Below are 16447 nucleotides of genomic sequence, written 5' to 3' on the forward strand. Positions count from 1 at the left end.
CACAGACTAACTCTAGCCAAATTAAATGGTTATTCAATAAAATGGAACAGAGTAGACCCTGTCGATTTCTTGGAAGTCCTGATAAAAAATAACTACAAAGACTTCATGTTGTGTCTATCAGCAGATGGGGACTGTAGTGAAATTATTTCTGCTTTCTGTGGTATCTCTGTAGAAATAAAAAAGGCCCTCTCGGGCACTCTTAAAAAGTATCCTAGACAAAAGGACAAGGGATGGTTTGATCTAGATTGCAGGAAGACACATGCAGCTCTGATCCAAACACTCAAAAGAGAACCAAAAGATCCCTTTGAAATTAGAAAGGCGAGAGTGTCCTACCACGCTGCAAGGAAAAACCGGAAGAAAGTAATTAAAAAAGAGGCGTGGGATACTCTACATCAAGCCTGTATCTTGAAAGATACTACAGGGTTTTGGGAAGCGGTAAATGCACCTTTTTTTGCAGCCAGAAACACAGATACCATTGAGATGGCGATAGATGAAGACACTTGGGTAGCCCACTTCACAGAACTTTATAAAAAAGATGCTCCGCAAGAGGTAGAGGAGGAAGAATCAGCCCATTCATTTGAGAGCTTAGATGGTCTGTTTCCCCTGGAAATTTATTTTACAGTAGCTGAAGTGGAAATAGCCATTATAGATAGTGCAGCAGGGAAGGCCCCCGGACCAGACGGAGTACCTGTGGACATATATAAGATGAATATGGATCTATGGGCGCCCCTGTTAACTAATGTCCTAAATAGTAGCAATAAACAAGGTTTTTTACACACATGGCAAGAGGCAATAGTGGTTCCAATTTTTAAGAAGGGGGACCGAAATGACCCTAAATGCTACAGGCCTATCTCGTTGCTAGACTCTTTCATGAAAATAGCAGGGAGAGTAATACTAAATAGGCTCCAAACATGGGCAGAAGGCTCAGGGATCCTTTCAAGGTTCCAATATGGCTTCAAAGCCGGATTGGGCACTGAGGAACAAGGGTTGAACTTAGCTATTATTAGAGGAAAATATGTCGAGGCTAAAAAAGGCAACCTCCCTTAACTTTCGTCGATCTTAGTTCGGCGTTTGATTGCCTTAGTCACGAAATCCTGTGGGATACCTTAACGGAATTAGGCATTGATCACCACATATTACTTTTTGTCAAGGAATTATATAGAGGGGCGGGAGCAAGAGTAAAATTTGGTAAAGAGGGTCAATGTTCAAGGAAATTCCCCATAAAAAAAGGAGTACGACAGGGTTGCATTTTAGCACCATTTTTGTTCAACCTTTATATTAATAACGTGGCAACCCATTTAGTTAATGAAAGTCAAGACGACCCTCAAATAGGAGGAAATTTAGCCCGCATTTTACTTTACGCGGATGACGCGGTAATCATGGCCAGGACCCAGAGGGGATTACAAAAAACACTTTGTTCTTTTTCTGACTATATGAGTGATAGGGGCCTAAAAATTAATATAGGGAAAACCTTTACTATGTGTTGCTCACATAAAAGGAATACCCAATGCAAGATCTTTTTAGGGAAATCAAGGATAGAACAAACCAAAACCTTTTCTTATCTGGGAATAGTGTTTGAACAAAATGGGTCTTGGTCCGCTGCCGCGTACACAAGAAAACTAGCGTGCTATCGGGGCAATAGAGGCAGGCCAGTACATATCTTACTTGAAATTTACAAATTAAAATGTATTTCAATAGCAACTTATGGGACAGGAATGTGGGGGATAGCAGACACTCGAGAGATTCAACTCTGTGAGAACACTTTCCTTAGATACCTGTTAGCAGTACCACAGTCAACCTCTACGTATGTTTGCCACAAGGAGTTAGGTCTGACCTATGTTACAGATCTTAATAAAATGAGTCCTATTTCACTATTTTACTGTGGCATAAGGTGTGGACGACTAAGGAGACAGAATTAAATAGGAACATACTCCAAGATTGTCTAAAGTTACAGGGCGTATCCAACATTAAGTGGCTCACTTACGTTAAAGTTTTTTTGAAGGAGATTGGGTACCCTGAATTCTTTGACTCCCCGGATCTCTTAGCAACAATATCACGAAAAAAACTAAAAGAGATTTGTCTTATTACTTTAAAGACAAAATGGTGGCAAGTAGAAGGAAAGAAGGTCTCTGTAATGGAAAATCATTTAATTTTACAGAGACCTGGGCTACAGGATTATCTAGTAAATACCCAGAGTTGTTATTCTAGGATGCTATTGACCCGTTTTAGGGGGGGTACTTTTTTCAGATGGATCACCTTCCCGGAACCGAATATTTGGTCGAAAGAGATGATACCCAGCCCCTGTGACGATATTTCACAACAATCATTGATACACTGCATTTTGTTTTGTAAATTTTATACACTGCCACGAAATAAGTATCTAAAACTTTTATTGAAACGCTGGGGATTGAGACAATGTAGATTGGCACTGCTAAAATTACGCATGTTGGAAGATGAAACGTCAACATACTTGGTCGCCATGTTTTTAAAAAGTGTAATTAGATGCAGAGTGTCAATGAACTGAATTTTATTTGGTTGACCATTCGGAAATCCCTTTAAAGTTTTAAACGGATTGTTTTTTTAATAGCTTTTATAACAGTTGTTATGATTTTAATTGTGCTTTTGTGATTTTTCTGACTAAATCGAATAAAGCTATTTTCTGATTCTGATTCTGACTTCATGTGTATTTGTTTGTGCGCTTGTGACTATCGATGGCTGTGACAAGTTTTGTGCTCATCTGTGCCTGTGCCCTTCTGAGCGTGTACTTATTATTGCGTGCATGTGTCTTTCCGTGTTCCTGTTTGTGTGTTCCGTGCGTCCTCCTGCGGTCATATTTTGCCGTAGGTCTCACATTTATGCAAGTTTAAGCTATTAGCATTGTAAATGACCATGTCTTTTATTTATGTTTTAAAATGCAAAACCTAAATAAAAGGCATTGTCATTTACAATGCCAATAGCGCAACTTGCGTAAATGCGAGACTTATTGCATTGCAAATGCTTGTTACCCAGTGTCATTGGAGTGAGGTCTACAGGCTCATGCACCTTTTTAAAAGTTCAGCCGCTGTTTCAACTCATCCTTGGCCTACATCAGGTTGATGTGGAAATGCGTGCGTAGTTAAAGCATGTGCTGAGGCATGTGAGCGCTAAAGACATATACTACACAGAGGGTACGGTGTGGGACAGTGTGCACTTGCTAAATGAGTGCGCACTGGCAGAGGGTATTTAAAGTGACAAACTATGATGCTGTACAGAGAAACTGTAGTATTGAAAAGTGTGCGCAGACTGAGTGTGTGTGCTGCATGTGGAAATGCTGGTGGTAGCATGGTACATGGGCGCAACAATACTAGACAGTGTAGTGTGCTGTAAATATATGCTTAGTGAAGAAGTGCCTGCACTGGTACTTTACAAGGAGGACCTTGGGTTCCATTTTCGGAAGACCAGACCTGTCTGGTGAAAACATGAGGAGTAGAGTAATCTCCCCCAGACAGAATCGTATATTGCTGCATTCTTGTAAGCTGGGTGGGACAAACACTGGGTGAGGGGGAGCCAGGCTCTCCCTGTGCATTTCAAAGGGCTCTTTGGTTCAGTGACAGATCACAAGGAAAGGGCCTAGACACGTCAGGTAGAGGGAGATAGGGCTTATAACAGAATCATAAAGGGTAGGGCTGAGGGCCCAGTATTAAACTTGATGCACTGATCACTGTGCTTGACTTCCAGGTGTGAACTCTTGTCACTCCCATGAATCTTGTGTGTTAATCAGTCCTGCCTGCTGTGACAGAAATCCTTTAGGAGGAAGAAGAAAGTGGAGGGATGTCCATTTCAACAAAGCAGAACCCCAACCGAAAACTTCAAAGGTCCAGAGTAAAATCACATTTTGTGTTTTGAAAAGAACTAGAAGTAGGGGAGTCCAAGACCCCATAATTTGTCATATGTCCAACAGCCAGCCAGGCTGCATGAGGAGGCGAAGCTCTGCCTATGACAAGGATTATTTGCCGAGCTGGCTAGTTTCTCTGCTGGGTGAGGGGACGTCCCAGGGAAACAAAGATCATCTGCCCTGGAGTCTGGAGCACCGGTACCTGCCTGCTTGCCGAGACCGGTGTGCCCGTGTGTGAGACGGGTGTGTTGGAGGAAGCGAGGTCCAGAGAGGAGCCCAGACTTATGAGACTCCTGAATGATGTGTGTGGAGCTATGCTGCACCGATTAGGCTGTTGCCTGTGTGCTGCGTTGTACAGTTTGGTGACCCCATATGCCAGGAGGGGCCACCGTGTACCAAAGACAGTGCAGCATCGATTGGGCCATTGCCTGTGTGCAGCCTTGTGGAAGTTGCCGACCAAGTATGCCAAGAGGAGCCGCCATGTACCACAGAACTGTGTCAAATCGAAGTTGGCCCGATCCTGTATGTCAGAAGGGCCGCAAGAACGGTCAACCTAAGTTCAGCATGACTCGATCGTGGGCTTTGTCAGAAATACCCTGTATGCCTGAAGGGGCCACTCAAAGCACTGAGGCTGCAGGTCCAGGTCGTTACCCGTGAGCTATATTGCTGCTACAATCCAGACAAGAGAAAAAAAAGACGAGGGAGGCTTTGAATCCGAGGAGGCCTGAGGACAGAGGCGACTCCATCGGATCTCCTCCAGAGCAAGGAGCCTTCCCCCATCCCCGAGCAAGGAAGTTAAAGACTTACTGCAAGTGGCTGGAGCCGGAGCAACTCTGATTGTCAGGATGCTGTCAGGGGAGAGGCAGGGAATGGGGGCAGAAAACTACTAGGGTACCTACCTCAAGGGAGACTCTGTTATTGCTTATCGAATCTTATTTACTATTGCACATGTTGATTTAGAATTAAAATACTTTTTATGCAAAATAATGATTTGACTTGACATTGATTAATTATGTGCACATTGAGTTATGAGCTGTGTTCACTGATTTGTAGCTACACATCCATCCGAGGGAGCCTTGAGTGCTCGTGCGACACTACCCAACTGAGAGTTAGGTGCAGAAGGGGGTGCTTGGCCCAGTTGAGCGGGATCCATAGTAGGGTGAGCTCCAGTACATCAGGAGTAAAAGGCCACAACTACCTCAGTTGGGCGCAGTAACCCCTGCTTGCCCTGTGGCCCTCTAAATGGGGTTGTTACAACAAGCAAAGCAAATTTTTCAGCAAACGCACCACTAGTGGTGGTCAAAACAGGAAAGGTTGAACAGACAGGCACATGAAAGCAGACAGGGCCATCAGATAGTCCTTATTTGTAGAGGCCACAGGGCAGGGCAAGGAACAACACACATCATAACATGGCAGATAGTACAGATAGGAGAAACTTAAAGTAGTTGATGTCTTCAGACACGCACTCTTGAACTTAGTCCAGGGCCTGTGTAGATGGATTTATTAACAGGCTCCCTAGCTGTCAGGATAGCTTCTGTGACCTCATCAGGAAGGCAAAGGACTGACCGATTAAACACTATTTATACAGATGTAGACTCTGGGAACTAGGGTGGAGGAACCATATTCCTGCAAGAGCAGGCCCACTTTACATGGGAGAGGGGGTGGTGGCTGAATGCTGAGTGTCAATAGATTGTCCTTGCCCAGTCTCGGGCGCTCAGGATCAGTAGTGATCCATCTCCTCACACCTTCTGCAGTACTCCTAACAGAAGCAGAATTAGTGGACACAAGAACACCAGCCCCTGAGACCAGTTGAAATTGTAGGCGTGTCCCAGAGAACCATTCTCAATGGAAAACAGTTTCTGTTAGGGATGTGGTGAAGAGATCCATGAAGAGAAACCCCCAGTCTGGAGAAATCGCCGTGGTTACCTCAGGGAATACTCCCACTTGTGATTCTCCAGTGAGAGGCAACTGATAGCATTCACCCACATGTCAAGGGAGCTAGATGGGTGAGCTGCATCGTTGCCCCCATTTGCACTGGCGAATTGGGTGCAGGACCTCACACGACCTGCCTGTTGATATAATGAGTTGTGATAGTGATTTAAGACAGAATTTGGATATTGCTTCCTAGGATGTAAGGGAGAATGGCCTTCAGGGCACGGTGAATTGTCTACAACCTTCTTGGGGACCAGGAAGTAATGTGAAATAAAACCCTGTGCCTCTCACTTCCAGAAGTACCACCTCTGTGGGCCCTTCTTCTAATAAAACAAGAATTTCTGCCTTCAAAGCACGAGGCATAAGTTTCCAAGCATGCTCTGAATGAAGGAAGATGGCCCGGATTGGAAGGAAAGGGCACGCCATCGTAGACCATCTGGATGACCTATCTGCCTGTTTTTAGATCTGCAAGTATGGGTGAATAAGATGTCAATGTATACCATGATCTATGCAGGCCCGATAACTGCAATAGCAATAAATGCAGTGTCCGAACCTGAACTGTGAATCTCCTCCAAGCAGACAAACCTGTGTGCCTGGAGAGGTGCGCTCAATAGGGTTCTTTAATGTCCTTGAGATTCTCATATGCCACACGGATGATACCAGAGTTAGCCTAGGGTGGTGATGCTGTCTGCTTTGAAAAAGGCCCAGCAGGGACAGTACCTTAGCCAGATTAGACTTCGCCATAGATGTCAGAGGCAGTCCCTGCGGAGGCAGGGCCTGCTTTAGAGTGGTGCAACCGGTGCAGCCGCACCTGACGCTGACTTTTGTGAACTTCATTGTGTCCTTGTGTGTGCGGCAGTTTTCAGGCACAATAAAAATGTCACGATAACTGGCGATTAATGTTCATACTTGTGACAGATCAGAATTAGGTCTAGTGGCAGTTTTAGCTCATCATGAAGTAGCATGGAGGGTTAATGTGCCTCCTGCAAAGAACGTGTACCATGCAGATCACAGAACGGAGTGTGAATTAACTAGGAGTAGCACTATAACAAAATGAAATCTTAAGTCTGAGAGTGGCTAAGGAAAGATGAGGTGCAAATGTTGGAGAGTGGTAGTGAGGGAATTCAAGGAGAAGGAGGCTGTGTGAGACTCTCACACCCGGCGCCACCAGCACTAAAACCGGCCCTGTGTGGCGGCCAGACATCAGGGAGGGGTCAGAGCTGCCAATCCCGCAGGATCGGATCCCCTCTTTGGAGGAGTAGCCCAGAGAGTTGCAGAGGAGTCCTGAACTTCGTGGAAGCCTGGCTTTGGGACCTGAGCCGCCCGAGTCCGTAAGTGCGCAGAAACGTGGTCCTGCCTCTTCACCTCTTGGAGAGTATTCCAGAGGGTTGTGGAGCCATCTGCAAAAGCATCACTAGCCAGGATGCCTCAACTGGTGCAGGGTTGAGAGAAGAACTCGGAAACACCGCCTCATCTTTTTCGGTGGCAAGGGGCATTACTTCAAGTCTGCTGTGGAAGCCTCCTAGAATTTATACCAACTAAATACTTTCCTACGCTTGTCCAGAATTAACCTAAAATAACGAAATCAAGCAGTGAGAACACATCAGATTACAAGTTACCCTTCTTGTTTTACACCAATAGTGTGGTTTTCAAAGTGGGCAGACAGGTATTTTCCCACATTGGGCAACATTGTATGATAGCTGAATTTTGAAGAGTATCATGCAATGCTTTTAGTGACTTTCAGTTGGGGACAAAGGAAGCTTACAGACTAACACAACTTCTACATTTGGCAAAACAAAAACTGGATGAGGCAAGGAGTCTAATCGAGAACCGTGAAAATGGAACTCCACTTTTCTGGGCCTGACCTCGCAATGTAATATCTCCTCTACACAGAGTAATTTAAGTGGGGCCAGCCTTTCAGTTACGCATATATGTAAGGGGTTGTAAAAGCCTTGAGGGTCTTTCTGGCCACAGGTGTCCAAATATTCCAATTGCCCTACTATGAAGATTGTGCATATAAAGTAATGTTGGGATAGAAGCTAATCTCAGTAATACCGAGGGCAGTGTTTTGCAGTTTTGAAACATGGTGGTGGTGGGGGGTGGGTGCAGTGATATTTACTCCTACTACCATGTGCAGTGGACAAAAAATATACACATTTCTTTTTAGAAGGAGTTCTTATACCATATCAAGGACGTTACCTATGTGCAGTTGCTGCTAAACCCACTAATTGTAGTGCTTGAAGATGTGGGTGAGAGGAAGGTCTTTATTAACTCTCATTGTTTGCCATCAAATTGACCTCCCAGCTTTTGTTAGTCGCGAGACTGACAATAGCTCTAATGTTGAAGGCCCCAAACCTTCCCAGTACGAGTTTATAATGGTCCAAGGTTTGGTATCTATATGCCATGGAAAAACTATCAGCGACTGAGAAAGATAGCCTGACGCATTAGTAGAGTAGATGTACTCCCTCCTTCACCTTATGCCATCTTACCCCGGGCATCTTTCGTACCTGTCGTTCTACCTTTAATAGATCACTCTTTGGATGGTACCTCAATATCTAGACCTTATAATTATCCTGATAGTCAAATTATTGGTTGTGAACAGTTGAATGTCCTATCACAATAACATATGGGTATGTTTTATGGATTTCATTATATGTTTGCTCTTGTCAAAGATTCCTGATCAGTTATGTTAGGCACTTAGGCATATGTTATGTAGTACATACAGCTCCTAATAAAACTTTAAATAAAATTATTAAAATTTTAAAAAAAAACCTGTAAAGATTCTGGATAACATTCACCGCATACAGGTTGATGGAGACAATTGTCCAAATAACTGCTCCCCTTTCCTCCTTAACCTTTCAGTGGCATTTGCGCACTACAGACTAATATCAACTCTGGATCACTATGGGAAATTTAGAGGCCGAGTTCTGAGCTGGCGTACATCCATTCTGTGAAATGTACGTCCGGTGGTTGATGTCATGCAGTGTTCCTCAAGAATAAAACATTTCCTAGCAAGCTTGAAAGTTTCACTTCTATTAAGGACACAGAGGTGGGTATTAAGCATTTACTTTATTTTTATTTTTTATTATCCAGCAGTATTATGTATCCACAGACAAAAGTACATTCCCATGAACCTAGATAAATTAAGAACAATAGACTGTCCAAGCTTGTAACTGTTAACCAATGAAGAGAGGTGTATGCTTCCTGTCATTACTCTTTCTTCACATGACAACTGACTTGGATACTCCCAATTTCCTGTTGACCCGTCTTATGTTAGTTTCCTGTTAAATCAAAGTGAATCTGTCAGAAAATTGTATTTAAGATGGTCAAACTTGTCAATTGTCTTAAGCAAACATGATAGAACCACCATCAACATCATAAGTAAGTTACTTACACCACAACAAAGAACATCTGCATGATGTGGATTTTGAGATGAAAAATGAGAAAGAGAGTGGTTGACCGAATCCAAACTGTGAGGGGAATAATCCTGGCCACTGTGTTATTAATACAAATGAAACTTTCCTTCATTCTTGCTAGGAAATGCCTTATTCTTTGTCCGGACCGGAAGCGAGAATTATGCATTTTCAAAGCTTACCACCATAGAGGCTATGAGTTTGAAGTAAAACTTCTTAAATGTGGATTCAGAGGGCCAATCTGCAGCGTTCATTATGTCTTCAAGACTCGCGCCTATCGGAAAGGCCTTAGAAGCCATGGTGCCTCTTATAGAGTATGCACCAAAAATATTAGTGTTAATGCCGGCCTCTTGCATTTCCCATCAAAGCCACCTGGCAATGGTGCAAGAAGAAACCGCTTTGAATGGTTTTCTAATAGAAAAAGGAGTTGGTGTTCGCCCATCGGTCTAAACTCTTCAGTCATTGTCTCATGTGACTTAAGATATTCCACCACACATAGCTTGGGACAGTCACAAAAGGCAGGGTATGAGATTACTCCAGTATGGGATTTGTTAGGTCTGGAAATATTAAAGGTGATACCTTCGGGGGTATAATTAGGCTCATGATGTCGAGCACTCTCACATCAGGCACTCTTCTACACCAGACAAGACACAACAACATTGCAAATTTCCCTTACCACTCTTTCCAACATAAGTATTTGTTCTGTTCCCAAGACAGAAAAAGGTTCAGTACAATGTTCACGTCTCAGAGTTCAGTCTTGGTTTTTCTGTAAGAGATAGTCTGATGCCCCTAGGGAGTTTCTGCACCAACGCATGTTCTCCTACCTCTGTCGCTTCAATGGGTAGATGGCCTGCCGAGATAGCTGACCTAAAGGCATTTATTGACCTGTAAGCCATGCACTGGACCGCAAATTCAGGATGTCAATGACACCTGTCCCCATGGGATCCAAGTGTGTGTGTGCATATGCTGCAGATCGGCGCATATAAAATCTCCCTACTTCCACGGACAGAGTAAATCCACAGTCACACGCACATATACTCATCATACGCTAGGGCCCATCACACTGACATTCATTCTATTACTCTATCCACACTGAATATAGGAGAGAAACCTAAACCAATCTGCACCTAAAGTGAGGTCAATGCGACCATAAAGAAATTGTCCTGAGTCATGATTTTAAACATAGGAAATACATCTGTAACTCAATAAATGACAAAGAAATAACCACCCGACACTGGAATTCAAACAAATGGTTGTTTATCTAAATTAGTTCAAATGAAATGTCAATCAATAGCAAAATCATTATTCTCATAGTTACCTATTCTAGCTAAAATGGGTCAGGACAGGTCTCTCAGTAAAGTCTCCCGAGTCGCCGTCCTCGCGATCAGCATCGATCCTCACGAACATAGGTTCAGGAAGAAGTGGCCTTAGACCCTCCCTAGTCTAACATTATTTATAACAAAACTAGCAAAATAAAAGTAACAAATAAACACTGAACGTCCGTTGAGCCGCTGAGCAGAGCGAGCAGGAGAGGATGTTGTCTTAGCAACATTTAGAAAACCTCCGCTCAGAAAAATCACAAAAATAAAAACACGGAAGAAGGAAACTCGAGCTGAGTGAACGATACATTTATGAATGCTCTTCCTTGGAACCATAGCGGAGCCACCGCATACTATCAAAGTTCATTGTGGCTTTATTCTCCTCCAAGGGCACTTGGCAGCAAGCCCGGAGCTGCTGTCCTCACGGAAACTTTTAATTCAGACAGAGGCTGTGATCAGGTGACTTTCAACCAAATTCAATTCAAATTCAAAAGACCTTTATTCGGATTTCATAAGATCCATAAAAGTACAACAAAAAAAACAACACATTTGCACAGTAATACAATCCATAAAAAACACCACAATCACAACAATTCATTTTCAAATATACAGCTGTCATAAATAATTTTCAGGGATTTTCCATCGTTTTGCGTGCGTGTACTATTAATCTCAGAAAAGTGCTGGTGCGGAAGATTAGTTCATCTGTATCCAGGGAAAATAATAATGAACAGGATTCCCCCAGAGAGAGGGGTCTTAATTTTCTAAAATAGGGAGTTAAAAACCAATTAATATATTTTAAATAAAATTTACAGAAGAATAGGAAGTGAATATCATTCTGTTTACTAGTGCCATCGCATGGGCAGGGATTGTATTCTACTGTATGATGATACCCCAAAGGGAAAGCCAACAGGAATTTTACAGATCCTGCCCTTAAACGAAAAAGCAACGATCGTTCCCAATTAGACATGGGGAGAGTTAGATAAGATGGTAGTGGGTGCCTACACAAATCATACCCCATATATGTGGCAACAGAAGATTTAAGTAACTCCCTCCCCATTCTTTCTGAGTTGAAAAGTGCATAAAGTGCTTGTTTAACTACGACCTTATCGTTATTCTCAATTCCAGTGGGTTCTGAGAAAAGATCGCCTTTATCCACGGCACATAATGTTTTAGAAACCTCGGCTAACCAAGGTATTGACATATAGTGATCACATTTTAGGCAATCCATTATAATGTTTTTTGTTAGGGTGGCTGAGTTATTTGTCCAAATCCTAATCCAAAATAGGGCTGGTCTGGCTCTAATAAAATCACAAACGTAGGGGAGATTTAGTTCTTTATGACAGATGAATTCAGAAGCGGAAAAAGGAGCACCCAATATTTTCCTGCAAAAACGGTTTTCCTCACGCTGACTTTCAACCATGTTCAGCTAGGCCTCTTGTCAAATCTCAGTCACTCGAGTGCAGGCTGTAAATAGCAGCCATCTTGTTTTAGGCCAGAACGGACCATCTTAATTAAAAGAAACACAAAACAACGTTACCACATCGTAATGATTATACAGTGTTAATCCCAACTAATACCCTTATGTGTATGTAATTATCTAGCCTTTTGCAACGCAAAGAAGCATTAGAGCACGTTATTTAAAAGCGCAAACACGAAACATATAGCACTTTTGCGACACTCATTTAATTAATTTGCTCACCAATTTAGTTCACGTATTAATAAAGCAACATATATGCATTCCCGCGTGTAATTTTCTCTCATTAGTAATGTTGATTAATAAAGACACCAACAAGGTTAGTACTTTAGTGATTATAAGTCAGTAATTTTAAACATGACATATAACGCAAACTGGAGTTTAAATCTCAATAAATTTTCAATAGAAAACCCTGCTCCAGCAATCCCCCCTTTGGTGATATATATCACCACAAAAAACCAACCCAAAAAACAAAAATTTAGTCCCAATTTAGGAGAAATTGAAAATGTCTTTTATGACACAACATTAAACACCAGATTCTCTTTCATCATCCCTCTTCGACTCCAAATAAACACTCTCCCTCAATTCTTCTAATTCTATTTCTTGTGGGTCTCTCTTTGACCCCTTTTGTTTCTTTGCAGAATTTCCTCTAATTATTCTCTTTTTCCCTCCCCTGTTTTTACAACACAAACACCCTAATCTAAGCATCAATAAGGCAACAATCACACATGTCAAAGGAAATAATACTTTACCAATAATGGTACTACCTATCTTAGCAATAAAACTCTTAACAGCTAGTAGCTTATTAGCTATTTTAGTCCAGATACTTTCAGCCTCCAGTGGTACTAATTCTTCATGCAAATCAGTAATATTTTTGATATAGACCTTTAGGTCTCTGCTTTCGTCAGGAATGTAAGTGCAACAATGTTGAACTTTCAGCATTCCACAAACTCCACCCTCCTTGGCCAATAGAATATCAAGGGCAAGTCGATTTTGCATAGACATGGCACGTTCGGCAATCAGCTCCGTATTTACCAAAAGAAACCCTCCAGCGGTACTTGTCGATAAGCGATCCACCACTGTTGACAGTTTCCGAATTCCATATGCATTTAAAGAAATTCCCACTGCTGGAATTAAAGCTCCAAAGATATCACCTACAATTTCTGACCAAGTTTCTCTCTTAAAACGTGTTAGTAGATTAATGTGTTCTACGTCCTCTATTCTATCTATATGAAAAATCTTTGGAAAGACCAGGCCAACATAACATGTGCCATACCAATGGTCAGGCAACATGTAATAAGCCCTGTTCCCACAAATGTAATGCACTCCCGGGAAAACTGGATCTTCACCACCTTTAAAACCCCATCCTGTTGCAATAAAGTATGTATCATGGCACTCACTAGTCCCAACAAAATGACTATCATATTGGGATCTCCTTCTGGTAATGCATAGTTTACCCTTCTGTGGTGCATCTAAAGCCAAAGTTGGACTGGCCCCATTCTTCAACTCTTTTCCCATCTCAATATCCCATATTGTCTCACTCACCTCATATTTCCCTGCCTTCTCATGCATGCTCACTCTCCTTTCTTCTACCAAGTCTAGGAAAGCCTTTTCCTCTTCCTTCAAACTGCAAGTTAAATTGTTTCTAAAAATGTAATCTAATGTTAATTCTTCTGCCTCAATAAAAATCTCACCAAAAATGTTAGCTTCTTTAGCTGGATTCAGCTTCTTATCCATAGGCAATTGCCCAAAAATGTTATCTTTGTTAGACATCTCATAATCTATTTTCCCTAACAAATAAAAAACACTACTTCGCACACTACATGAAATCCCATACGTAGCTGGTAAATGGTGATAAGTAACACCCTCTGAAACGGACGCAGGTAATTGCATACAAACGTAGCAATCCCTAACCTCCATTGTCTTTACGTATTCATACAACAACTTTGAAAAAACATTGCTAGAAAAATCATTAATTGATCTATCTTTATGTATGTAAATGTTACTACTTCTAGTCGGAACTACTTTCTGTGAATCCTTCTCTGTTAGTCACATTCTCAGTATGTATTCCAAAAGTATCTATTGTAACCCTAAAGGTAACTAATAAAGCTAGTACACCCCATAATAGCATTAATAATCCAGTACAGCAGCAGCACATTCTACACCATCTTTTCAAAAAGGCACATCTACTTTGATTATTTTCTGTGTTAGCCATTTTACTACTTTGGCAGTGTCTTTTGACTTAGCCTCTTCTACTCCACTACCGAAACACGGGAACACTAGATTATTTCAAACAGCTAATTTCAGACTTTTTCTTTTCACTTTCCTCCAAGTGACTCCTTCAGTTTACTCAGTTTGGATTTTCATCACTTTTCACTTCTTCTTCAACAACATCAAATTGTATCAGATCTTCAACAACATCCTGTGCATCCGACTCTTCTCCAATGTCAGTCAGGATAACTTTCAGGATTCCAACAGTTTTCTCCTCAACCACTTCTCGTACAGTCCCCTCTGGATTTCCTTGACTCTCTGCCTCTTCGCCTTCAGACAGTGCCACGTACGTCCATTCCGGTGACCTATACTTCTGGTTAGGTTTTCTGATTCTCTTGATCTCCTCTGGTTCTTTTGAGACCTTTTGTTTTTCACCTTTTGCTTGATTCTGACTCGACACCTCGTTCACCTGTTCAGCTTTCGATCAACTTGAACTTGCACTTGTTCGTGTCAGTCTACACCTTAGCCTCTTTATTCTGTTAGGCCAAAGATCTCCTCTTACACTCCTCTTTGGTCTCACTTCTTTATTATTTCTCTCTCCAATCCAAGTTCTCTTTCTCAGAACTCGACCCTCTGATTTCTCATTCTCACTCTCATCTGATTCTGTCTCATTTGCCTCTTGTCCTTGAACAATTCTCTTTTGCTCCACAGTCTTTTCCACCACTGATTGAGATTTCCCTAATTCTGTCCCTCCTTGGGTCTCCGACACGCAATCTTCTTGCTGTCTACTTATCCCTTCACCTAACTTATCAGGAATGTCCCCTACACCTCCTCGGGGGTCTTCCGCAATCTGTCCCTCTCTATCTTCTTCTGACCCTGCTTCTTCAGGTGTAATCTCAAGTGGATTTTCAACATCTGATTCAGGCGTAGTCACTGTGGAATTGCTCTTCTCTCTTCTTTCTTCTCCACTGCTGGTTGGAACTTCAGGCACTCTTACAGAATCCGATCTCTCCTCTGAGACTCTCAATGTTTCTCTTGAATCCTCTCTTGGAAAGAAAAAAGAATCACCTGACTCTCTTTCTCCTCCCCCCCTTTCAGGATTCTTTTTTCTTCTCACTGGTTCAGTTTCTGCATCATTACTGGAATCTGACTCTTCAAAATACTCCTTACCAGTCCCATCTTTAGGATTTGGAACTCTCAGAGTATGACTCGCATGAACCCAGTTCTTCACACCAGCACACTTCACTGCAGTTGTCGTAGTCAGAATGACTTGTCTTGGCCTTCCCCACCTTGGAACCAAGCAATTTCTTCTCCTGTGCACCTTAATCCTTACCCAGTCCCCTGGACTCAGATCATGGGCTTGCTTCTTCTCAAGTGTGGTAGCGTCTTCTCCAACCTGGTGAAACACAGAATGAACTGCGTCAGCCAGGCCTTTACAGTAATCCAAAATCATGTCATCAGTTATTGTCATCAACTTGTTGACAGGCACAAATGCATGTCTCATCGCACGTCCCATTAATATTTCGTGCGGACTCAACCCTGTGGTTCTATCTGGAGTAGACCTAATAGTCATAAGCACTAGAGGCAAGACATCAGGCCATTTCATTCCAGTGGCTAAACACATCTTACCAATTCGGTTTTTGATTGTGCCATTCATCTGCTCAACAACACCAGAAGCCTCTGGTCTGTAAGCACAATGTAGCTTCTGCTGTATGCTCAATGCTTCACAAATTAAACCCATGAGCTCATTGTAGAAGTGTCCACCTCTGTCAGACTCAATTGTCACTGGAAACCCGTACCTAGGAATCGACTCTCTTAACAGTAACTTTGCAACTGTTATTCCATCATTCCTCCTAGTCGGATAGGCCTCTACCCATCTTGAGAACAAACAGACTACCACTAGAACATACCTCAATCTGTTCACTTGGGGCATTTCAATGAAATCTATTTGCATTCTGGTAAAAGGACCTCCTTCTCTGCCTATTGTCCCTAGACTCACCACTGTCTTTTTCCCAGTATTGAACTGCTGACAAATCAAACATCTTTGACAGATGCTCTCTGCAATTAACCTGAATTTTGCATTATACCAGGTTTGCTTAAATGACCTAATCATTGCGTCCCTTCCCAGATGTCCCTGACCATGGTACATCCTTGCCATTGTTGACAACATGCTATTTGGCATGACTGGTCTACCATCTCTATAGATCCAAACATGATCTGTTTC

The 16447-nt window shown here is 42.3% G+C and overlaps 1 protein-coding gene across 3 annotated transcripts in view; it reads left to right on the forward strand.

The window, feature by feature from the left end:
- SRD5A1 (steroid 5 alpha-reductase 1) overlaps positions 1–16447 on the forward strand; it is a 264734-nt gene that overhangs the window by 194864 nt on the left and 53423 nt on the right. Inside the window, exon 5 of one of the 3 annotated variants that reach the window (XM_085606103.1) lies at positions 8669–8855. The exons of the other annotated variants lie outside the window; for them this stretch is intronic. Coding sequence (XP_085462229.1) covers positions 8669–8723 — 55 coding nt within the window. The 3' untranslated portion in view covers positions 8724–8855. Of the gene's footprint in view, positions 1–8668; positions 8856–16447 lie in introns of those variants that run through there. 3 annotated transcript variants of the gene reach the window in all.

This window comes from Triturus cristatus, chromosome 5_1 (assembly GCF_964204655.1).
Source record: "Triturus cristatus chromosome 5_1, aTriCri1.1, whole genome shotgun sequence".
NCBI lineage: Eukaryota > Metazoa > Chordata > Amphibia > Caudata > Salamandridae > Triturus > Triturus cristatus.